Genomic DNA, 26,600 nt, shown 5'->3' with positions numbered 1-26,600 from the left:
GGTTGCTGCCTCCTTCATCATCCAACCAGATTGGTGGCAGAAGACTTACTAGCTAGAAAAGCCTAGCCAGAGATTTCTAGATTGGAAAATCTAAATGGAGAGTAAACAGAAGTCACAAAGGCACCGATAATGTGTGACATCAAAAATGGAAGTCAAAAGTAACATTCTGTAGCAAAGTAGGTAAATGCTACTCACATACCAAGTGGGAAATAGGAAGATTCTTCTTTAGGTAAACTATGTGTCTCTCAAAAGTAATCCCTTATGTTAATATCTGAGGGGCCCACGATGAAATGTACCTGCCACTCACAAAGTGAGTGATCTTGCTTGTGGACGTTGGGCACCAGCATTTACAGTGTTTACAGCTGTGGTTTCAGGGCTCCCTCTTTAACATGAATGAGATATCACATACCTGAAAGTAAAATACAGCCTTTGTCTCTCTTTGTAGAAGAGAGAATCAAATTGTCAATGGCAAAAACTAACCTGGATGAAGTAGAGATCTTCTGAAATGCAGAGGAAAACATTAAAAATCACAATCAATTGGTAAACTCAAACAGGTTAAAAATATTGAATTCTGGATAGTGACTAAAATTTAGGATATTTTGAAAAGGAGAACAAAATAGAATCCTGGAGATACACATTCATGTCTATATTATATGTATAGGTACATATACATAATTATATATAACAAAATTAAGTGTTGTTGATTACAAAGATTGGAAAATTAAAGGAATATCACAAAAATAGAATTAAGTTATAAAGAAATATAAGAAAAAAGATGAGAACACTAGGTAGTTAATACAGGAGTAAAACAGTTATCTAAAAAAAGGAGTTCCTGAAAAGGGAGATAAGAGAAAATAATACAGAGAAAACAACCAAGTACTTTTAGTAATGTACATGCCATTTTCACAGACGTGTTCAGTACAATAATTGAAAGAATAATGCCCAGGCATAATAGCATTGTCCAATTCCAGAACACATGAGATAACATTTGGATCCTACGAGCTCCAAGATGGAGAGAACAGGCAGGACACTGGAAGCCAAGTGGGGCCACAGCTATGGCGGCATAGCTGGGGGATAGAGGGGGGGGGGACTGCCACAGAGTTTGAAAGTATGTGGTAAACATTGTTTCCCATTATATTGCTTTGAAGCCTTATAATGTTTTCATTGATTGGAATGATTCTATTCTGGGTTATTTGATTTTATTATCTGTGATGGTATGAACAGTTATTTTGAAGAAAACAAGACAATATAATAGCTAGTGCTGATATAATATCATGTTATTTTGAAGTCCCATGAAGCTTTTGTTCTTCTGTCTCCATAAGTTTATCATGTTATATCTTATTGGATTTTATTATATGTGATAGTATAAACAAAATTTTTATAGATAAGGAGATAATATAGAAACCATTGTTCGTTTTCTGTTAGCTGGTTCTAAATACCCTGTAATACTTCCATTATCTTCAATGGTTTTACACTGTCATGTTGTGTTTGATGCTATAATATATGAAGTTATACTCAAATATTTCAAGGAAAGAGACACTACGGTATCTACTCTTATGTCGGGTTATCTTGTGGTGAAATACTATGTTGCTTATATTGTTCTGTTCTGACCTGTGCTGTTTTGTTGTTATGTCCTCTTTTATCTTAATCTCCTTCTTTAACTTTTTAAATAAAAACAAAAAGAAAATCTCTTTGAAAGTAGTTTGTTGGAGCTATCTCAGATTTCCCTTTTGGAAGGATATATTTTGTGTCATCCCTCAGCCCTATGCATGTCCATCTTTCAGGTTTATAGCTAGTCCCAAAGAGAAATGCCAGGTATCAGCTCCTGAATTTTGTTCTGCTTAAGTATGGGACATTACTTAAATCAATATAGTAATTGTTACCATGACTTACGTTGACATTGGTGACAATTCAGAAAGAAGATCTTATTTTTGACATTATCACTTTGATGGAATTGATGAAAAGAATTATTTGCTGCTTACTTGCTTACTCAAGAAGTGTTAATGCAGTAGCGATAAAGTTTGTTTCTCTTTTTTAATAAATCCTCTAGGAAGAAGGTAAAAGTAGCATACTTACAGATATACACACTCATATGTAAGTGCAGTGTCCATTTTGTTTACTGTGCTAATTTACTGTTGACCTGCCTGGAGCCGCAGCTCCCTGCTGGAACCCAGTCACACAACAGAGTAGAGTCTGTCATGCCTGGAGCCCAGAAAAGATCAGAATTGAGACTAGTACATCTCCCTGCTGAGTGCCTATCACTTTCAGGCCACCATAGAGTCACTGCACTCTCTCTGTCTCTCTCTCTCTCTGTCTTTCTCTCTCATACACACATACACACACACACACACACACACACACACACACACACACACACCACATTTTAATCAAGTGATTTATATAAGAACTTGAGATAAGTACAGCTTTTTCATATTTTTTCCTGATTTCTGTATCACATGTAACTTTGTCTTTGACACAAAGAATGAAAAGAAAATTCAGTATTCGCCATGAAAGTTTGTCAGTTTCAGTAGTTGTGTGTTAGTTTCAATGGAGCTGAGTGTAAAATTCAAAGTTAATAATTGCCACCTCAATTGATGGTATTTTGTTATATTTAACAACTTCTGGCAATGTTTTGTACTCAAAGAGATTCTTATGTGTGTGTGTGTGTTTTCTGTTTATGAAAAGCAGATTTCTGCCTTGCAGAGTTTGTAGGTTCAGTGAGAATAAATTTAAAAGTTATCTTAAATAAGCAGTCTTTTCATTTTGTAATGAAAGTTAAATTTCAAGTTTGTTCAGTGTGAAACACCTCCTGCCCCATGTGTTTAGTGAAACCAGTATTTTGGAACAAGATTAAGTAGAAGGATATTTGGATTGTTTCATGGCTTCTCTCTGCTAACTTAAAGTTTTCTGTAGCAATTAAAAATAAAGATAATTCCCCTTTCTGTATTTAGTGTCATCTTAAATTAGTACGAGGAAGTCAGTGTTAGGAACTTACTTGCAAGTGTTTAATATGATAAAACTTCTTTGCAAATTATGCATTTAGTATCAATGTTTTTGAGATTTTCTGTACTTCTATCAGTAAAATCAAGAAGTATTATGTATGTCCTTGATAAATTCTTACTGTTTGCCAGAATTCTATAATTTTCCTCTTTTGGAACATTTTCAAAAAGAGAATATCATAACCTAATACTGTGGCCTATCTACTTGCCTTTGTATACCCCAAACTTCAGCCCACCATACCAGATATTTCCAGTAGATAAATTGTCAAAATGAATAATAAATTATAAGATAGCAAAATAAATATGATGGAGATTCCATGCAACCTGAAACTTCATACCTAGATTCTCTTTCCTGCCATCATTAGTTTTCGCACAATAATCTTTTCCTTATTGCCACAGTCAGGTGTTTCCAAATGGTCTTCCAGAGGAATTCTCCATAGCAGCCACATTTCGTGTACGAAGAAACACCAAGAAGGAACGGTGGATTCTGTGGCAAGTCTTAAACCAGCAGAATATGCCTCAGGTAAGAAACCACCAGAGCTGTGCTTATCCAGATCTTTTGTGTGACTAGGGCAGGGGAGTGAATAAACCATGCACCCAAATTTGGAAGCTGATTTAATATCCAAATATGCTGTCTTTTAGAGAAATTATCAATAGGGCAATGCAAATTGGTAATTAAGATGATCTTACTGAGATCTATGAGAGTCTGGTGGATGAGGTGGTTACATTTTTTTTTTAGTTCATGAATCATACCCTGTCTGAGGAGCCTGGGAGTGTTACTTTTTCCATCATCCTCACCTCACTAACAGCTTTTTCACCTTCTATCAAATTTGATGTTATATATATATTATTTTTAGAGAGGTTTGTTGCTGCACCTGACAATCCTTGGTGAATTAAGAGGTGAGACTTACATATTTATTACATCAATAAAAAACTATGGGACAGGATAAGAGACTTACAGAGCAGAGCCATTCTTAAGGAACATTAAGTATAAAGGGAAGACATTTGTAGCAGGACAATATAACAGCACCATAATGTGGAGGTAAGTGTGGCACTGGGTGGGGACTATGAGAACACAGAAAAGATAAACCATCAAAATTAGGAGATGGAGAGAGCAGGAATCCAGGAAAGTTTGGAAGAGATAATGGGGTTTGGATTGAAAAGAGGGCATGTATGTATATACCCAAGAATCACCAGATTTCTTATCAACATCATGAATTTGTCTTTATTTTTATACATTTTCATTGAAGTGTTTTTAATATTGCCGATCATTTTATCTGTTCACACAGTCCCAGTTTTATGACAGGAAAATGAATTGAACTAACAGTGCATGTCAAATATATTTGCTTTGCATGTAAACCGTCAGAGGTTGAAGAAGTTCATCTCAGTTCCATGCAAAGAGAAATAACATTTTCTTATTTTAAATGGTAACCTTGAATTATTTTTTTATGTTAATCTATTTACTTATTTTTTGAGGCAGGGTCTCATGAGGCAGTTCAGGCTGGTCTTGAACACACTTATGTCACCCAGGCTGGCCTAAGACTCATGGAGATCCTTCTGCCTCAACCTCCTCAGTGCTGGGATTACATGTGTGCACCACCACACCCAGATGCGAATTACTCTTACAGAACAATAATTTATATGTAAACTTTTTTGTATACAAATTAATGTATATAGTATGACTTAAAGTGGTAAAATTTCTATCTCATTTTTTATAATTTATTATTATGAAATATATAATGTTACATAAATAATTTTAAAATTTTAAAATTATTCCATTAAATCTATTCTGCATACTCAGATCTTTTCTTGAGTAGGATTGCATTACAATCATCAGAATGCCCTATCATCGGGCCCAGAATTTAACTCAGCAGCATAAGCTTCTGCTTGGCAAGTATGAGGTCATGAGTTCAATCCCGGGTACCAAAAAAAAAAGAAAAGAAAGAAAGAAAGAAAGAATGCCCCATCTTCTAAGAGACCATGTGCAAATGGGTGTTACTTACTCTTAGATGTTAGCAAATACAGGTGTCATCTAAAATATTGTATTAATGTTTCAGTTGTATGATGATCCACCGCAGGCTTATATTAGGGGCTTTAATAATTTTGGAGGTAAGCTTTTTAAAATGATTTAAAGATTGAAAGATAACTTTTATTTTTGCAGATTTCCGTAGCAGTTGACGGTGCAAAGAAGGTGGTGGAATTTATGTTCCAAGCTTCCGAGGGAGACGTGTTGAACTACGTCTTTAAAAATAGGGAACTTCGCCCTTTGTTTGATCGTCAGTGGCATAAACTTGGCATTGGTGTGCAATCTCGGGCCGTGTCACTCTACATGGACTGCGATTTAATCGCAAATCGGCAGACCGATGAGAAGGACCCGGTTGATTTTCAGGGAAGGACAGTTATCGCTGCTCGAGCTTCGGACGGCAAGCCCGTGGACGTAAGTTTTGATTGTAGCTTTAAAAGACAGCCAGTGCCAACCCTAAGTCAGCACAAAATATTTTATTAAAAGCTTCTTTCTTCCTTCAATTTATCCGTAATCAATCCCCATCTTGTCACTGTGTACTTGCCCTCAAATGTATGAAGGATTGCTCTTCATGTCCACTGCTATTTTCACATGCATTATCTTCTTTATTTTCAAGCATTTTCCCAGGTCAGTACTTTTAAAAGAATTTGGTTATGCCTTTAAAAATAAGATTATTAGAAGTAGATTTCAGTAAAAATTGAAAATACAGAACAAAATGTAAGCTTGGTTTAAGCCCATATGTTTTGAATAGGAAGAACTGGAAAAAGATGAACTTTCAATTAAATGATTCCAGATTATCTGGTGTTTTCACTCAAGAACAACAGGCTGTTTTACCCATCCCCACAATAGCAACTGCTTTGTATTCAGACTTTTTTTTATAAACTGGAGCATTTGGGGTTTTATAGAAAGGAAATACGGCCATTAAAATATATCAGTGGTTCGTTTGGATGAGGAAAATTGGCTACGAAACTCGTGTAGATGAAAAGGTCCTTTAAAAATTACATTTGAAAGCTAAGATGATATAGATTTATTATTGACTTCCCTAGAAAACAAGTCCTGAAATCTTTTCTTTTTGTTTTAAAGAGGATAAAACTGAGGAAAATAAAACAATAAAATCAATCAAAATAAACCAGAAAAAATGATACAGGACTTGCAAACCTTATGACATCAACGATAGTTACCATAATGCCTTTGTTTTCAAAATAGCTGAAGATAAACCTTTGAACATATTAAAAATTGAACAGAATAAAACAGTAACAATAAAAACAAAACAATGACTGCAATAAAGGACTTCAAAACAAGCTAGTAGTAATTACAGAATGGCTTCCATAGCATGTTTTGCTCTTTTAAATAGCTGCTCATGCCATCAGAGTTAACATAACAAAACAAAAGAAAATAAAAACTCAACCCAACAAAACAATGAAAATGATATGGTTTCCAGGCAGGGATCTCCTCCCTGTGGGGCCTGGTTCTCTCCGTCCACAATCCGTAAATGGCCCTGAGTCACAGAGAGAGGCTTGGGTCTGGCTGTCCCCACACCAGCAACAGCTCTTGCCAAGCCTTATATCTTATGAAAGTGAGACATATCTAGTTTTGGTGGCTGCACATTTTCTTCTGAGTACAAAGAAGAAAAATTTCTTAAATTCTGAATGCATATCCCAAAATAGAAATGCCAATTTTGCCAGGCATGATAGTGCATGTGTGTAATTCCAGCACTTGGGAGGCCAAGGCAGGAGGATTGCTGTGAGTTTGAGACCAGCATGGACTCAAAAGTGAGGTCAAGGCCAACCTGAATTGCACAGAACCTGTCTCAAAAAGACAAAAAATTAAATAAATTAACAAATAAAAAGAAATGCCAATTTTGTTAACAAAATGACAATATTTCTATTGTATTTTAAAAATATAGCTTTGTGCAAATGTATATTTGGGCAGTGTATTGTTTCTAAATATATATTATATATATATATATATATATATATATATGTATATATTTTAAATAATTGTTTTTTGAGCTATTTCCTTAGAGAAAAGCATGAGAAAATCAGTGTAATGTCATAGCAAGGGCTCAGGATGACCAGCAAAATAGATCCTAGCAAAAGCAGTGCACACTGAGAACAAGACTTCATTGGCACAGGAGTGACCGAGCTGGTTTGGGCATCAGATGAGATTTTAAAACCTCACTCAGCTGCTTAACTTGCAATCAACTGTGAATTTATCTGTGTAGGTACTCATTCATCTGCACACCGGTATCTTTAATTAAGGTAGAAAGTTCCTCGTTGTGTAAAGAGTGCGTGCTCAGTTCATTTAGCCACTCGGAACCAGAGGCTAGCATAAGAAGGTGAGAAAAGAAATCACACAAACTATTTCTGTTCTCTGAAATCTCATAGGCTAACAGAAGGATTAAACCTGTCAGTAAATGGCGGCTGCTGACAATAGTAGGGGTAGTCAGGACAACATCAGTACTAGATGGATCTTTCAGAGAGGACTGTCCAAATGCCAAGAGTCTGTGGGAGCCAGCAGAGCAGACTCTGAGGTGGGACCTGGAACGGTGGGGAAGAACAGGACAAGGGCAGAGCAGCTCCAGGGACTTCTCCCAGCAGTTTAGGGGAGGATGGCAGCGTCTGCTTGGGACACTGGGGTTCTGGGTTGGAATCTGGACCCCTATAGAACTAATAACAGTGAGGTAGTCTCTGGTTTCAGAGGACCTGGAAGAACTCAAGGGGAAACTGAGCTAAGTTCACGGAATAGGAGCGGCAGGAGAAAAGGCGTGAATTATTCTAAGAGTGGGAACCAGCCTTGGAGCCTTACCTCTAAACGTTGAATGTTTTGTGTCTCATTTGCTTTTCAAGGAATGAAAGTTGGTCCCAGAATTTAAGGCTGAAGAGTATCAGGCATCTCTTCATAAACAGGGCATTATGTAAAAGTTATATGCTTTATTACAGTGATTCTGTCCTTTCATGTGGATTCTTAGTTCATCTGAGGATGAAAGTGACAGTATGTCATGAAGAAGTCACCGTTTGAATTAAACATGTAATCCTATTAAACTTCAAGTCTACTAACTTTTCACTATCCTCAGATGTGTTCCATAGAATTACGGATCTGTTGCAGTGTTTTACTTATTGAGATGCGTGTTACTGAAAAAAATCATTCTATTAGGTTCATATTACATATTCTACCTGCGTATTTTTATGAGAAAGAGGTGAAAAAACTGAAATAAATTTTTTTAAAAAAAGAAACAAGCTGAGGATTTAGCTCAGTGGCATAAGCACCTGCCTGGCAAGCACGAGGTTGTGAGTTTGATACCCATTAGCCCCCCACCAAAAAAAAGAAAAAGAAAAAAGAAACAAATCTTCAGTTTGACACCATTAGTGTTGACTTTGCTATGAATATTCTTCTTCTAAAACACTGTATCAATAAAGGATTCTAATTTATCAGTAATGAAAGTATAGGTAAACTAAATTATAATTTCAATATGAGGAACACTCAGTTTTTATCCTTCAAAAACTGATAATCTGTCTGTAGCTAAGTGTAATATTTTACATGTGGGACCTAAGATGAATAGCACACAGTAGGATTTCAATATTTTTAGCTATTTCAATAATAATGATGATGATAAATTTTAGTTAAGAACAATATTAATTGAAATCTCCATTTTTTTACCCTTAATAATTTACTTTTACTTTAGAAAAATATTTTCATTGAATAAAAATTCCAAGTTGGCAGGTTTACATCCATTAAGTATTTTATTTTATTTTAAATTACTTTTATTGGTACATGTTAATATAAGTGATCACATTCAGCATTGAGAATTTGTACCTGTGCATGGTATATATTGACTTTTTCCCCCATTGCCCTTCCTTCCACTCTTCAACTCTTTTCTCCTCCTTATTCATAAAACCTTTGTATCCATTTTTTCCTTTTTTTCTCTTTGAAGGAAATCTCCGCTTTTTATTCTACATAATTTGTATGTTGGAAGTATTTCATTAGAACATTTAAGTCAGTATATTTAAATTTTACAAACAAAAGTTAACCTTAATAACCTTGAGAAAATTACCAAAGAAAACTCATTGAATGTCACTGAATCTCAGAGTTTTTCATTACAATATTTGCAAATCTTGGGTTGCTCATGAATCTGCAAGATATTTGGAGCTCTAAAGGCTTTCTACAAACCAAATTAATTTTGTTTATCTTAGTGGGGAGTAAAAGCTATAGCTGTTTCTCTCTCTCTCTCTCTCTCTCTCTCTCTCTCTCTCTGTCTCTGTCTGTGTATGTGCACACATATGTGTGTGCACAGAGACTCACAGCTATTTGGACTTTCTATAGAAAATATTTATTGAGTAACCTCAAAGTAATGCTAGCAGTGTTACACTAAGAAAATAAAGAGATAGAGAAGGAAAGAGAGAAAAAGAGGAGGGGCGAGAGAGATTCCCAACTCATGTTATACAGCAAATCATCATACAGTTAATTAAACTCAAAAATTTGTAAACACAAACTAACTTCAAGGTTGCAATCAATGCTTACATACAAAACACATTTTAAAACATTTCAGTGCCTAAGACATTCAAATGCCCTATTTAAGCATTTATCATTTTGGTATTTTATTAGTAGTATTAATATTTGATATTTTATTAATTGTATTATTGACTTCTAGAGAGTTGTTTGATCTCCCATTTAAGGACATGATTATGCTTTCCTTAGACTACTTTTAATTTACTATAAAAATACCAAAAATGTGAATCTAAGCAAATAGAATCAATTACTTTGTAAAATGGTCAGGAACATTCTAATATGGTATAAAAACCATAGTTTTTACATAGAATTTATGAAAAACTGAATACATATTTTTACCTTATTGAGAATTACTCATCTGTTTAATTGCCTCAGAAAAGAGATCTGGAGGTGTAAAGTCCTTCCATCATATGCTCGTGCCTTTTTGTTAATGCTCAAACCTTTGGCCTCACTTTTTCTCCAGTTTTGTAAATGTTGAAATAGACTCATTTTGTGTGCATACTTTATTGTGGTGCACAGTACTTCTTTTTAGTTAAATACTTCTTTTTATTGTTTGAAACAGTTAAATTTTGCAAGTGTTTTCCATACCTGATTTTATCTATAGATCAGTTTTATATTTACTTTCCAAGTGATCCATAAAACAGCAAATCCTCAATTACATAAAACATTTAAAAATCTGGCTAATTGATGTTAGCCTTTTTTTTTCATTTAAGTTAAATTACTGAGTTAATATGATTCTCAAAAACTAATGGTGTATTTCACTGCTAATTTTTTAACAGATTGAACTTCACCAACTTAAAATCTACTGTGATACAAACTTCATAGCTCAAGAAGCATGTTGTGAAATATCAGCTACTAAGGTAAGTTAACTTTCTTGATATATGACAATGAAGCTAATGCCGGTTACCTTTTAGTTGCATAATCTATGGAGTCCAGGTGAAGGTCAATACTGAATATCTTTTGGTGAAGCCAGGTGAGTAATTTATTCCAAGTAAGGAAGACTTTTTAGTGCTTTGCTATAGTTTTAAAATCTCTAATTCCAGAATTTCAAGGTGAATTTTGGAGATCATATGGTCTTCTCTTTGGAGTCACCATAACTAAGAGAGAATTTATACTTTTCTCCTACATTGTCTCCAGACAATGTCTACATTGTCTCTCTAATTGTCTCCAGTAACATCATTGCTTTCCACTTTTCAATCAACAATCTTATCTTATTGTCAGTCATTTTCCTCACTGGCCTGTCTTGGAATTTTGCATCATCCTGCCATTGCCTTTCCCATTCCCCGTCCTTCTTAGCACCATAACCAGAATAAATCTCTGAATCACAGCTTTATATATTCATTTACTTTCTTCCAACAAATATTTGTTTTTCAAAGACTGTTCTAAAGAATAGGGCTAAGAAACAGATAAATTCCCTATCTACTCAGTTTTTCTCAAAGCTTATTTAAGTGTTTCTCTGTTGGCAATGAATCATGAATCTAGTTCCTTAAGCCTCACATTCTAAGTGTTCCCAACCTAACTCTGATGTTAGGCTTAGCTGTCAGTTTGCTTGACTTGAGAGCCAACTATAAGATTAGTAAAGCACTGTGCTGGCTGCGTCTAGCTGGGTCCTGGAGGCTTGACTACGTATGGCTACTGACCACATCCTCTCTGGTACTGTTTCCCTAGTCTACTTTCTTGTGGCTATAAACTAAACATCTTAGGTCATCCAAGCTCTTCTTCCATGATATTTATCTCTTGGAACCAGCCTGCCATGGATTGTATACCCTAAATCTATAAGCCAAATTAAAACTACTTAAATAGTGGATGTCATATAATTTGTCCCACCAGTGGGCAAGTTGACTAATACAAAAATTGATATCCAGGAGTGGCGTCATTGCAGTGACTATACGGCACCTGATCATGTAGTTCAGAAGCCTTTGACACTGGTAGTGGAAGGAATTTGGAAAAGTTTGGAGATAGGGGCTAGAATGCTGTAAGCAGAGCTTAATGGGTAATTCTGGTAGAAGTACAAGAAGATCAGAATGCTGTTATGAATGCAGTTAAAGCCATGTTCAGGAGGAAATGAGAACTCTGTTGGGAATTGGACTAAAGGCCATGTATGTTACATTCGCGCAAAAACTGTGTCTACATCTTCTTTATGTCACTAGACCAGGCAGGAGAGTGACAGTAAGGAAAGTAGACTAATTTCTCTAGTGGAAGAAATTTCAGGGCAACCCAACATTCAGGTTGTGGCATGAGTACTGCTGGTTGCTTTTTAGCCAGATAGACAATGGAACTGGGAGCAAAAACAGAGAAGAAAACGCTGAAAAATTTAAATTTTTATCCAAAAGGAAATATATGTAAAGTTGGAGCCTAAAGAGGTTTGATTTCTGAAGAGACTAGTGCTATTGAAATGAGGGGACAAGAGTGACAAAAGCAAAGATGCTCTGAGGACATCTTAACAATCAGCAAGACCCCACCCAGGGCAGCTTGCAAAGGTGGCAGCCTTTCATTTGAGAAAAGTCCCTGGGACTCCTGCTGCAGAAGGTCTCCTAGGGTAGTCATTGCCTGAGACTCATGTCACCATTCCCAGTCATCCTGGCACTCAGAGGCCACTGCAGCCATGGTCCAAGAGGGCCTGACTACTGCACGGTGACAGCAGACCTTGTCACTAGTCACGTGATTCTGGTTTTACTAGAAAACAGAATGTAAGAGCTGTATAGTCATGGAAACTTCCACCCAGATTTCAAAGAAAAGTCTAGATACACAGGCAAAGTTCCCTGGAGAGGCAGGTGCATGAATGAAGCTGTGTGAATAAAGCTGAAAGTACAGTGGAGACCCCAGGAAGTTGGAGATACCACAAATATAGAACCCAGGAAAGTTGAATGCTGGAAACAAGTGGAGCCAGCTTAAGAGAAGACCAATTGAGCTGCAACAAGTAAAGCCATGGGGATGGGCCTACACAGCCTTCGGAAACTCCCATCTCAGCACTGCTTGCCTCAGATTCAAGCATGGGGCTGTGGGATTCAATTTTCTCCATGGCTGATTTTGGTCTTACTTTAGTCCTATTCTTTTCTATTTCCATTCGGAATGTAAATGTTTATCCTGTGTCATGGTAACTTGTGACTATGTAAGTTGTTTTAATTTTTAAGGCTAAGTGTTTGCCTTGAATCTCAGAAGAGACTTGGACTTTAGAAAAATTCTGAAACTCTTGAAACTTTGGGGAAGGGATTATTATTATTTGGTTGTACAAGAGATATTTGTATCATGTTAAGTGCAATTATTAACTTATTATTTTTGGAGATTATATATCTGGAAATTATAGTTTATGGAGGTATATTTGGGTATCAATTGACAATGGGTGCAGTATGATAGTTAAGTTTAATGGTTAACTTGATTGAGTTGAGAGCTGCCTAAACAATTAGTAAAGCATACTTTTGGCTTTGTCTGAGTGGGATATCAAAGCATGATCTTGGGACCATGCATGGGTCCTGACCTTTCCTCTCTGGCACTGTTCGCCTGCTTTGCTTCCCAACCACCACGAACTTAGCAGCCTTATTATGCCATGTGCTTTCCACAATGATGTTCCTACCTTGGAGCTAGCTGACTTTGGACTGAAACTTTTAAACTCATGAATCTCCTTTAAATCGTGAGTGTCAGATAATTTGCCCCAGCATCAAGAAAACTAATATACTATCTGCACAGCTGTTGCTTTATTAATCTGTACTTCATTTCCAGAAAAATTCTGAATTCATTACTTTCATTACTTCTCATTCTGTGTGCCATCTTACCTGATATAATGATATTTATTTTAAATTATTCAGATACAATTTAGATTCAGGGAAGAAAGTTTTACTTTTACTTTATCCTTCTTGCTTATTTCTAGTGCTTTGTTCAAGAAGATAGCCAAAGCATTATTTCTTGATGTATCAGCTATAAAAGAAAGGTGTTTGAAAAAAAAGTAATTCAGAGAAACTTACTGAAGCAAAATATATGAAAATGAACAGATGAAAAATGCTAAAAGTACCTTTTCTGTTGAATCTTAGATTTCTTAAAACCTCTATATTTGCCAAAGAAAATCATAAAAATTTAATCAATAATTTGTAATTAAAAGTATCTCCTAACACTCTTATACTTTGGGCAGTAGAATGAGAATGCATCCAAGTGACTCACAGGATAGATCAGTGTTTAAAATATTGTGTGTTTTGCTTATGCAACTTGGCTGTATACAACATATCTGCAATCCAGTTTATGGCTCACATTCCAAGGAAAATGAAAGCCAGCCAAATATCTTTCTATAAATATCTAAAAAGATAATTTAGAATGCCAATCTACAGACTTGAAATACCTAGACTTCCTGGTGCCACACTTTTAAATCTTGATGGTATTAGTTTCCCAAAAGTTTTTTAGTTATCATATTTTGATATAAGAGCTCTTAATATTTTCTTCGACTTAAAGAAAAGTGTTTTGATTTCTCTAGTATTGTATTTTTAACCAGTAACCAGTGCTCCGTGTCATTATATAATAGATATTTAAGTTAAATTGTGAGAAAACTATTTAAACAAACATAGGTAATAGATTGGATGAGGTGGTTTAGTAATTTAAAGCAGTGACTGACCTCACACATTGTAAACAAAAAAGCGTTTTGTCATGTTTTAAAAGATAATTTGAAAATTAGTTTTAGAGTAAAAATAAGTTAGGAATTCATCCCCCAACTTTGGGAAAAAGGCAAATACTATTTTTTCATACTGATATTTATTTGGGGGAAGGAATGTCACCATCCATTTAATGACTGATAAGTAATAGAAACATGCTAGATTTTACCAATAGAAATGTATAGCTTAGAAGATAATTATATTAAAGCTATATATAGCATTTGTTGTATTTCAGATACAACTGCATTCTTATATTTCTTACTTCTTTTCTTTTTTTCAAAGTGTATTGAAATCAGAAAAGCTTAGTGTATGTTTTTGTAAATGTAATTTTGTCCTGGACCTTCAAATTCAGGACACATGTGTATTAGTGTTAATACTTTATAGAGCATTTCAAAGGTGAAATTTACTCAAGATCATCTGAGAACATGTTTTTTCTATTAAATTAGATTTTCAGTTTCTGAAGTGGTTGAGCTTTATGACAGTAAAACATACAAAGAATGAAGAACAAATACGAAGAAAAGAGCAGTAACATTTGTTGAAAATAAATGAGAGGCATGATTATAATTTCGAGGGCTAATTTACTGAACAAGTCAAATCAAAACCAGGACTTGTTATGAGAGGCAGAGTGTGTACTTGTATGCTTTATATTGCCTTTAGGCAGCACTTTTAGGGAGGTGGACAGTTTTACAGTTAAGCCTAAGAAGTAATTCTCAAGTGGGGGGTCTTGGTTATTTGAGAATCTATGGGGCAAAAACTGACTGGAAAATATGAACTGTTTTGATGATAATCTGACTTAATTGTTATTAAATGTGGTGTTCATAGTTTGGGACTTGGAAGCAATAATATAACTAAATAATCATTAAATCTAAAAAGAGTAAATATAAAAAAGTTAGTAGTGAAAACAGGAAATTAGTTACAGTATGTCTGACTGCTAATTTTGTTATAGTTTTTATTGTTATCAAGCCTTAAAGTGTTGTCCATTTTTCAAAATAATTTCTGTCATAAAATTTAATTTTGCTAATCATTAAATTGATGGTGACATCCTTTCCCCCAAATAAATATCAGTTGTGCACGTTTATTTTAGAAAACTTGGAAAATACCACCAAACACAAAAAGAGAAAATTAATGCCACCCATGATCTCAGATGGTTAACCATTGATTATATTTTAGTTTTGCATCCTGAAAATACTTTCCTGAGCATTCTTGTGTATATAGCTTATGCAAAGTAACATGAACTTTTCTCCTGAATGCTTTTCCTTCATAAAACCTCAAATTCTTAATCATGGAGACAAGTCTGATATGTGATGTTAAGAAAAAAAAGATTCATTTATATCCTTTTTAGAATCTCCACATGGTTAAAGATTTTAAGAAAACAAAGTACATTTCTTTGTAATGAAATTTCACTTCCTCCCCTGCATGTTCTAAACTTATTGTATAAATATCAAATCCAATACTTAATGTTACACTGAAGATTAATATCTTGGAGGGATAGTAGACTAAAACACAGTATATTTTAGTTAAATAGACATCATTTTATAGTACACAAAGAAATTGTTTTCTACTTTACATATCTTTACAATCATGTTGTTAAAGTAACTGTGCTTTACAGGTGTGTATTGCATGGTTTTACTTTAATTTTTGTCCCCCAAAATAGATATTCACATATCGTAACATACAGTATTACTGCACCTGCCACAAATCACAGACTGTAGCTTTAGAAAATCACTAAAATTATTAGCTTTAATACAATCCTCCTGTGTTAGTGGAATGAAATACACTGGCGACTCAATGATAAAGAGAAGTATAATAACTCTCACACTCAGGTGAGACCAATGTTCGATTAATACGAAGCAGGTTCAGGCAGGCAGCCAGTCAATCCTAGTTTGCCGGGAGCCGGAGTTTGGAATTGACCCCGTTCTCTAACTTCTCTTTTTTTTGGGTTTAGTGCCCAGAGCTGGAGGTCTCTGGAAGAATGTCATCACCATCAGTAACCGCTCATGGTGGTAAAATGTTTGCATATCTACCAGCAAAGCAGGAACTTCAAGACCTGTGTCCCTGCGTTCCAAGCAAGGTAAGCTAGCTCTGGCCTATTCCCACAGGAAAGCCACTACAGACAGCACACTTGGCTCCATGACTGTCGCCTCTCAGGAGCAGCATGTGTCTCATCCTTTGGTGCTGGTTGAATCACATTCCTAAGCCACACTGTCACCAAAGAGATTTACAGAAAGGAGTTGCAAATAGAATTTCTTGGATTTTTACACAGTTCCTGAGCCCATCTGATCTTCCTTTCATGATGCAATCAGAATGAATAAGGCTAGGAAGGTAGAAACCACCTTAACACAGGCACATATTGACTATTTCATATGTGCCAGGAATGGGCTACAGTTCTGGGAATTCAGAGTTGAAGGAAATACAGAACCTTCTCTTCAACAAACATAAACTAAAATACTGTAGATAGTATTTCCTTTCTGTGTAGTGACCATATTTGTTCTGTAGCCCAAATTTCCAACAGTTGCCTCTCACTAAACAGCTAAAATAACTTGTTTGCGTTGTAATCAGGAGACTGGGTCTGTGGACCCACGTGACTCCCTTTTCTGGGTGTGGTGGCTGCAGTGGGGTCTGTGCTAAGCTGGTGAATAACTTGCAGAGTCCCACAGGAAGGTCCCAGGGAGGTGAGAGTAGATAGAGGAGCAACTCCTGGAACAGAATGCTGAATGGGGTTGGGAACAGTGAGGAATGAGCCTTGTGAAAGAGGGGAGAAACCTGTAGAACCGCAGGCATGGCTCAGCAGGGAGTGAAGGTGTACCTTCCAGTTCCCAACCGCATACGTATGTGTGTGACTGCAGGTCAGTGTGGCAGAACGTTTACTAACACAGACATTCATCTGTGCCCAGGGAGAAGCAGGATTGCCAGGAGCTCCTGGGTCACCTGGGCAGAAAGGGGAGCAAGGAAAGCAGGTAAGATGCACAGCACCAAATCCAGCTGGGACACAGTGGCTTGTTGAGACATGCCTTCTAACACGTGTTCATCTCACTTCTGGGCCTGGGCAGAATTGGATGGATTAAATGGCAAGGAAGTCGTAGCTCTGAGTCTGTAATTCTAAATCCGTGTTTAGAAATTTGTCCTTCTCTTTTCCTCTCCTTAGACTTCACTGCAGTGTTTCTCATTCTTTGGAGTCATGTGTTTTGTTAACTAATCAGATAAATTGATTTGTGTTAAGGGTAGGAGTTGATTATGTGTCTGCTGTCTTTCCAAGGTGAAATAGATTTTAATTTCTCTCTTGCCTTTAATTGGAAATCCATGGTTCTAAATTCTTTTTTTAAAAGGCAGGAGTCTAATATTTGAGAGATGAGTGATTCCTCAATGCTTCAACAAAGTGGCAGTTGTTTGATTCTCAAAAGCATGCCCACTGAGACTGTGGGGCGGGGGGTAATTGGGCTCTTCAGCAGGAGGTGTTAGAGGTGGAGTGGGGTGTTTGTGATTAAGTTATTCTTTGGGGGAACTTCGCTTTTATATCATTATATGCAAATTAAAAATAATTAAACAAGTCGCCTTAACACTACTTCAAACTAAGTACACAAATCATGATAAATAGCATCTGTGTTTGTGGAGTGTGTACCCTAGGCCACATGCTAAATGTGCTTTAGAAATATTATCTGTTCAATCCTTAGTACTCTTCATTTTAGGAATTAGTGTAACAGTTTTTTAATAAATGGACATCTTGAAGTATGGAGAGGTTAGACTATTCCCCATGGCCACGTAGCTTGAGGCCAGGTTAGGGTCTGAGTGTGAAGCCAGTCGCTTCCTTTTATACCATGTCTATTGTGAAATCCGCCTGTGTTCGAGAACACTTCTGTATTATTAGTCCATGTTCTGCATTCAGAATACTTTCCACTTTGTAATAGTTTGTTTTATCCTTATAACTTCATAGAGAATATTAGCTTAAGTTTTCATATTTTTAACTTTTTAAGAATTTTATTAGTCCTGTTCATGTTTGCAGAACCTGGAGTTTGCAGTCAGCTTGGGGAGGGTACCTGTCCATGCTACAGCTTGGTTTTGTTAATTCTCTTCCTTTCCCTCTCCCATCTCTTCTAATTCCTCTATCCAGAGTTTTATACTTGCTGATATTATTCATCTTAGTTCCTGTAATGGCATACAGTGTTTACAGTCATTTAGGGTATCAGCTTCCTGTTGAAGGCAGGTCTTTACTCTACTCTGCACTTTCTCACCCTTGTTTCCTTGAACCCTTTTCCTGTTGCAAAAGGCCCATCCCTTGTCTTTTATCCATCTTTATTCTCTTTATTTGTGCTTTGCTTCCCTCAAATGAGGGAGATGGTATGGTATTGCGTGCGTCTCTGGTTTGTTTCACTCACCATTATATTTTTCAGATGCATCCATTTTCCTATAGGTCTCTCAGATTTGTTATTCTTTGTAGCTGAGAAGTATTCATGATAGTATATAGATACTACATTTTCTTTATGCAGCCTCCTGTTTATGGATATCCAGGCAGATTTCAGGATTTATCTATCATAAATGATGCTGCTGTAAACATCGATGTGCGTGTACCACTCTAGTATGATGCCTTAAATTCTTGGGGAGGATACCTAGAAAGGACATAGCTGGATCATATGGAATTTCTAATTTTAGTTCTTTGAGAACTCTGCATACTGATTTTCAGAATGGCTGTGATAGTATCCATTTCCACCAACAATAGAGTTCCTTTTTCATCAGAGCCTGCAGCATTGGTTATTGATTTCTTAATGATTGCCATTCTTTTGAGTAAAATAGAAGCTTAGCTTTGTTTTGCATTTCTCTAAAGGCCAGGGATCTTGAATATTTTTTCATATATTTGTTCATCATTTCTATGTCTTCCTCTGTGAAGTGTCTGTTCATTTCTTGGCCATTTCTTGACTGGGTCTTTAATTTTAGGTGATTTAATTTTTTGAGTTTTTTATGTATTCTAGACATTAGTCCTCTCAAGAGTAACTGACAAATTCTTTTCCCGTTTTATAGGTTGTCTCTTCACTAATCAATTCTTTTGCTTTTTCTTTTTAGTCTGGTGTAACTGCACTTGTTGATTCTAATGTTTTTAAACATCATTGTATTGGTGGAAGAATCACAGAAAAGTAGAGTGATGTCTTAGGTACAATTAGAAGACTCGGAGTAGAATGATTTCTGAGTTAACCCCAGCTCCTCTCTGGTTAACAGAGTAACATGGTCAAGACACCCTATCTCTGAAAGCTTAACTTTTCTGATCTGTGAATGAGGGTTCCCCCTACATCATAAGACGACATGGAGGTGCTTTAAAAAGTATATGTGGCTCGGTTGTTGGTGATTGTGATGTGGTACCATCCACGTACATATTCCTTAACTTGACCTTCCCGTTCTTTAATGGACCAGTTCTACTATATTTAGGATAATTGGTGCAGGAAAGAATTCTATGTGTGTGTTTTGGTCATTAACCTGTTACCTTTTTTACATATATTTTCTCTTTATTTAAATGAACATCTCCTACTAGCACATATACGTGTCTTTTTTTTGATTCACTCATTAAAAACTATTGAAGACTTTAAGGTTTTTTTTTTTTAAATTCTGAAACTGCAACAGTAATAAGAAAGTAAAGGATCTGTTCTCTTTGGGTTAATCATCTTGAGATGATTTAAGAGACATTCTTACCTTATGTAGAAATAAAAGGACTAGGAATAAACAATTGAAGATGATTAAAAAGATAAATATTAGAAAATGTATGTCATATCTATAAGACATATGACATGAAAAGGTATCTTAGAGGTTCAAACCCTCATCTGACTCTTCTCTTTACTTTCTGAGACAGACTATATAGTCTGCACTTGAACTCAACTTATAGCACAATCTTGTCTGAAACTCAAAATCCCTCAGTGCCAGCTCCAGCCTCCTGAATGCCGTGCTTACCAGCGTGCACCATCACGCCCAGCTGACTGTGATACAGTCTTCAAATATTAAAATTCATTTTAGGTTCCAAGATATACAAAACTTACAGTGTCAAGAGATTTTAGTAGCAGGTAAAAATAACTGGGATACAATAGTCAACAAAACAATTAAGTATGCTTACTTTAGTTTTTCACTGCATACACCAGTATTTGATTAGCCAGCATGACCCTTGCCTAGTGAAAATGACCTCAGGTGATAATGGCCCTGAATGTATTCAAGTTTCTTGGCACTTGTAATGAACATAGATGTCCTGTTTCCTTTTTGAAGGGTTGTTGATGGATTTATTGCTATTCCTGTTGCATTATGTGATCCTGTAGCCTTAATGTACAACAAAGAGTACTTCCCGCAGCATTTGATTTGGGCTTGTTATTTTCATTGTCAGAGCAGGTGCACCAAATAGCTGAAAATCTTAAGATCAAGAGTCATTTTGTGATTGGAGCTATTGAATAGTTAATTTTGTGAAATGACCAGAAGTGCCGAGTTACCAAGGAAACTAGGTATTATTCTAAATCTTTCCTTTTGATTTGTAAGCCCGAGGAAGCACATTGAGGGGAGATAGGGCAGTAATCTGCCAAGATTAAAACCTTAGAGCTTGAAATGTTTAGGACCAAATCCTGTCTACCTTTGAGTGGCCTTGAAAAGGACCTTAATCATCCTAGTGCATAGTTAATTATGAGGAAGGATACATTATCATGCACTGGAGATAAAACAATAACAGCAACTGGCACATAAGAGACATTCAACACATATGTTCCCCTGCTGTCTTATCCACAGTGCAACTGCTCACATCTTAAAGGGTTGGGGAAGTAATCCCTTTAGGTTGAGTTTAATTTCATATGTGTTGGTCAAATCTTTACTTGAGAGATAGTGCTTTAGAATTTTCAATTGACTAGATGTTTTAAATTATAAAAATTTTTAGTTATATGAATTGTAGTAAATATGAATGGTTGATTGGCATTTAATTTCTTTGGAAGATCAATTAAATGAATACTGAGCTCTGTTTGCTTTATTCACAGCATTACCTGATCTTTTCTGGATAGGATGTACCTGTTTTTCTTTTTCTTTCTCTATTATTATTATTATTATTGTGTGTGTGTGTGTGTGTGTGTGTGTGTGTGTGTGTGTGTGACTTTTTTGAGACAGGGGATTGCTATATTGTTCAGGCTGGCCTTAAACTCACTGTATAGCTCAGGTTGGCCTTGAATTCATGGCAATCCACCTGCCTCAGCCTTCCAAGTGCTAAGTTTACAGACATGTGCTACCATGTCTGGCTGTACTGTTTTTTTTTGTTTTTGTTTTTAATTCCTTGCACTGTCTCACTTACATAATATAAATTAGAAGCTGTTCAGATACTATTATAATTTATTTTTTCTCATTAACTGTACAAAGGCTGACCAAAAGCTAAGTGAGTTTAAATTTTTAAAAAATATTACAATAAAAGTCACATTGCCATTAATCTTCAAAATACTCATCACTTTTTAAAATTTCAGTGTGTTATATAATGTGAGTATAGCATATATTTTTTTATATTCCTTGCAGGAAGTTGATTCATGAACTTAAACATCTTAATTCCTTTGTTGGTGCCTTTGCCCTTCCCCCTCTACCCAACTCTTGATTCCCTTTCTTTCTTTTTTCTGGCCTCTTCATGACTCTTTTATGTCTTTTAGTCTGTGCCTGAATGTCTGAGGTTAGTTCCACACATTTACAGCAATTTCTGTCAAGTAACACTTTAGTGTGTTTTCACCCACCTTATTCACTAGACACCTCTCGCTGTGTCTTCTGGCTCTTCCTCAAGGTCAGAATTTGAAAGCTGAATGTTTAGAATTGATGGAAGACATTGAGGTACCACAACATAGAACTAAAGGCACTCAAACACAGGACTTCCAAAACTACTTCATAAAGTAGCAAGAACAGGGGCATAAGTGTGTGAACAGGGGGGAGTATTTGGCAGGAAGGGGGATCTATGACAGGGTGTCATTTACTATAATACGTTTTTTCTCTCATAGATATTTTATATTTTATTTCTTTGCTAGTACATTCATATGAAGGATATGTACGTGTGCATAGCACATCCTAATTCTTTTTCTTAATTCCTTTCCTTCCCTTCCCTCAACCTTCCTTTGCCTCTCCATTTCCGAAAGCTCTATTTCTGTTGCCTTCAGTTCTTTTTTCCTTTGCTTTAAGTCTTTTTTGCCTTCCTTCCCTCACCTTCTCTCCAGGTCTGAGTCTCCTCCTGTTAGAAGAAGGTCTTTCTACTTCCTGTTGTATGTTGTCTATTTTGCTCCTTATTTATAGTAGGGGTTTCACACAAGAGAAAAAAGGCAGTATTTAAGCTTGTGTGTCTGATACATTGCATGACTTAAATTTACTTTGGTAAATATATTTTATTTAAACAACACCCTAGTTTTGATAAGTTACTTTTTCATGTTAACTCTAGAACGGGGTCTGCCAGTCTTCCAATACGTTTCACTTTTGGTGCAGTGAGACAAAATGAAGATAAGTTTTGAGATTATGACTTCCAAATGTCTTCACAAATTACATTTTAGCCATTATATTACAATATTTCTGAAAGTGTTATGTTTTAAGGATCCTTATACCTTTATAAAGAATGTAGTTTACTTTTATTCATGCAAATATACTGTGAGTTACACATATATTCTAAGTAAACGGGAGTGTGTCATGTTCCACCTGAGCCAAAATCCAGCAGCAAGTTCCTATTTGAAGATGAACCCACACTTCCCACCAGGAGGCAGGTCTTCCTGTGCGTGCGGCTTCCGCTCCCCACTTTCCACTCCGTGACTCACATGCTGGCCTCTCCTCTCGCTTATTCCTGCTACAAGTGCTTCCCACCAGGTCGCGTGGCCCAGAAGGTTCTCCTAGATTTCCACTTGGCTCGTTCCTTATCATTTAGGGTCTTTCTCAAAAAATCACTTTGTAACTGAGATACCTATCTTGTATGTCTTTATAAAAAACATTTCTCCATCTCAACTCTATCTTCTTGCTTTTCTTAGGACTTTCATTGCCACTGAACACATCATCTTTATGCAGCTGTCTATTTTCCCATTAAAGTGAATTCTATGAGCTCCGTAGATAAACAAGCATATGCTAGGGAACTAAAAAGGATGAATGAATGAATGAATGAATGAATGCTGTACCTCAAGGAATGTACGAATGATCAACTCAGCTGTTTCTAGAACCTGTAAGTTCTACTTGCCAGTTGCAGAAAAGTCTGCTAAGCAGGGCAGAATCTACTTACAAAGAAAAGCTAGATAATTTTGGGATGGTATTGTATTGTTCACTACTGTTCTTCTACACGTTTCCCTTATAAAAACTTCATATATTGACCAATCGGTTTTAGCTTAATATTTTCAATTAGCTAATGCAAAATCATAAATGTTTTGAAGTAAGCTACAGGTTTTGAAACAGCTGGGTTTTTCTCTTCATTTGCCTACTTTCCCAGCCACTACTATGATGATTCATTTACATGATTTACCACTTTTGTTTTTGTCAAGCTGGTAATGCCCTTGTGAAGCAATGTGGTGTGAAATATCAATGGTTATTTTTGAACACATAGTTGTGATCAATAGTCTACATGAGGATATTTAATCAAAGTATTCTAGCTATTCTGTCAGTCCCGGACTAAACTCCATATAACATTTTATTTGAAATAATAATTAATACTTTCATTCAGACTCAATTATTATAATTTGCTGAATCTTTTAATTCCCTTTTCTAAGTAAGTATAGTTGGCAACCTAATTACTTAGCAACCACATTACTTTCTCAGTTCTTTAGGATCTTTGCTAATACCTTCACTCATTTCAGCATTGAAATTCTCTTGGAATTTTGTAAAATAGCAGATCAATTTTAACATTCATCAGCCTGGGAGAGGAGTTTTATCTCACCTCTATATGGGGAACATTTTCCAGTTGATTTTTGTATTGTCTTCTACATCTTCAATTAATTTCCCAAAATGTTGGCTTTAAGAAATATTTTCCGTGTTGATATACATGGAGAGATGATCAAAGTAATTTAGTAGAATAAGGTCATTTGTTTGAGCCTAAAACCTTATATTGATGTCTTTCAATTTTCCTCACCTTCCAATCAACTTTGAGTAGTGAGGACAGTAGTTTCTCTTATTTTGCTTCCAGTGTGGCATTGCTGAGATGACAGCTCTGTAGCTTCAAAAGATGACTAGAATTATCTGTAAAAATAACTGAATTAAAATATGTTCATTTCTAAAAGGAAGAATACTTTTGCTTAGTGATTACCCCACAAAAGTAAGATTTTATGTTTCTGACTTCTTGACCTAAATCAATATAAGAAATGTTTCTTCATCCTTTCTAACCCATACTAAGTATGATGGGTTAATTGATAAGACTTTTTCAAAATTTTATCCATCTGCTATAATCTCATATAATTTATGGGAAATTAAAGGTAAACTCTACTTGTGTATCTTAAATCTGAAATTAAATAATTTCAGTATAACATTATATATTCATAACATTATAGTATATTTCCTAATCCCCACCTCACATTTATAACAGACTAACTTTTTAAAAAGTTCAGACTAGGCATGGTGGTGCATACCTGTAATTCTAGCACTCAGAAGGCTGAGGCAAGAGGATTGCTGTGAGTTCAAGGTCAATCTTCACTACAAAGCGAGTTTGAGACCAGGCTAAGATGCATAATGAAACTCTGTCTCAAAAAAAAAAAAAGTTCTTATTCAACATATTCTACTCTTTCGAGGATAAATTTACTAGACTGAATTTGTGATATGGCTAACCAGGCAGCCAGAGGTGACCCAGGGCTGCACTGAGTCGGGTTTCACAGTCCTGCTTGGCAGTGCAGATAGAAGAGCAAGAAAGTTGACCATTAGTTTGACCCGACTTCAGGTTTTTTCCTGGGGACTTAGGGCACCTCAAGTGCCTGTTACTGGGTACCTTGGAGTCTGAAACTACGAAGATACTTGAAGTTATGAGAATTTACTTGAATTCAAAACCTTAAGTAGGAAGGTTGCTTTTAATTCAAACTCATTCTGTTGACCACAGTAGGCATTCATTATCTTTAATAAATGAAAAGGACAAATCTGAATTGCACAATTCTGAGCAGATGATGTCTGTTTCTACTTCCAAATTATTAGATTTTCATTTTTGGACAATTTGTCGAACATTTCCAGAAGTCTTGTTTAATGATTTATGTACATTAGCTTTGGCACAAGCAAAAGTAATGCATCTGTGAAATAAAAATTTCTCTTTGATGGTAGCAATTAATGTGTCTTTTTAAACACATCTAATGGGCATTTCTGTATTTTAGGGCATAGCTGGTACTAAAGGTGAATTTGGAGCTCCTGGAATTCCTGGGGAAAAGGTAGGTCAGTTTGCTATTTGACTAAACTTTGGTTATTTTACCAAGTTGATCATATAGGATGAAATAATACACAGAACAAGTTTCATAGCTCAAGGATCAGTATATTATCATCCTGTAGTCTGCCAAAATCACTGCTGTATGGTTTTGTAAATAAGGTTTTATTGGAATAAAATTTGTTTGTGTGTATGTATAGTCTAAAACTGTAAAGTAAGTATAGCAGAGACTCTGTGGCCTAGAGTCTAACGTGTTAACTGCAGAAAAAGCTTACTGACCCCTGCTTTCAAACATTGGTCATTATTGTTAATAGGTTGATTACGCCTTAAATTCACCATTTTATGGATAACACAGTATCTTGATATATGTCTTAATGCAGACAAAAATTATATAATCTGTACTCTATGCTGTAATACTATAATTAAAAATCTAAGAAATATATTTCAATTCATGAAAAAAGTAATATGGTACTTAGCTCATAAAGTGACTGCTTTTCATCTCTAACTTAAAGAGGATTCTAAATCATGGATTACTCACAAGACATTAGTATTATAATTCAGCATATTATTCAAGTTCACTTTTCAGACAGTTTTAAAATTTTGCTATAGCTAGACATGGTGGTGCATGCCTAGAATCACAACACTTGGGAGACTGAGGCAAGAGGATCACAATTTCAAAGCCAGCCTAACCTACATAGTGAGTTCAAGCCCAGCAGGAGCTCTCTAGCAAGACACTGTCTCTAGAAGAAGATGTTATATTGTTATACATTGAATTGCAATTGAATATATTGAATATAAAATGTCATATTGTTATATACTGAATATAAAATGTTGTGTTATATATTGAGTTGCAATTGTCTCCTTTTTCACTCTCTGTGCATACATTAATAATTGCTTTGCTGAATTATTAAAGTTTTTACATGTTAATATTAAGAAAATCCTCTTGCTTACTAAAATAAATGCAGCATAAATTCCTGTAGCTATTGTAGCTGCACTGATGATGACTGGGGCTCTTGCATCTAATTAACTTAAAGGCCATGACCTGCATGATTTTATTCACCTTCAGTTGACACAAGCATAAGTGCAGCTGAGTGGTAGGA

The 26,600-nt window shown here is 35.7% G+C and overlaps 1 protein-coding gene across 3 annotated transcripts in view; it reads left to right on the top strand.

The window, feature by feature from the left end:
• The window catches only part of Col19a1 (collagen type XIX alpha 1 chain), a 305,188-nt gene that overhangs the window by 45,543 nt on the left and 233,045 nt on the right, over window positions 1-26,600 (top strand). For all 3 annotated transcript variants that reach the window (XM_003478284.5, XM_013142233.3, XM_005007610.4), the window contains 6 exons: window positions 3,399-3,522; window positions 5,161-5,436; window positions 10,311-10,391; window positions 16,114-16,239; window positions 17,063-17,125; window positions 25,454-25,507. In XM_003478284.5, coding sequence (XP_003478332.3) covers window positions 3,399-3,522; window positions 5,161-5,436; window positions 10,311-10,391; window positions 16,114-16,239; window positions 17,063-17,125; window positions 25,454-25,507 — 724 coding nt within the window. The remainder of the gene's footprint in view (window positions 1-3,398; window positions 3,523-5,160; window positions 5,437-10,310; window positions 10,392-16,113; window positions 16,240-17,062; window positions 17,126-25,453; window positions 25,508-26,600) is intronic.

Source organism: Cavia porcellus, unplaced genomic scaffold (assembly GCF_034190915.1).
Source record: "Cavia porcellus strain 051 isolate PalLab524CR breed Dunkin Hartley unplaced genomic scaffold, mCavPor4.1 scaffold_16, whole genome shotgun sequence".
NCBI classification, from domain to species: domain Eukaryota; kingdom Metazoa; phylum Chordata; class Mammalia; order Rodentia; family Caviidae; genus Cavia; species Cavia porcellus.
This window is presented reverse-complemented; position numbering and strand designations above follow the sequence as displayed.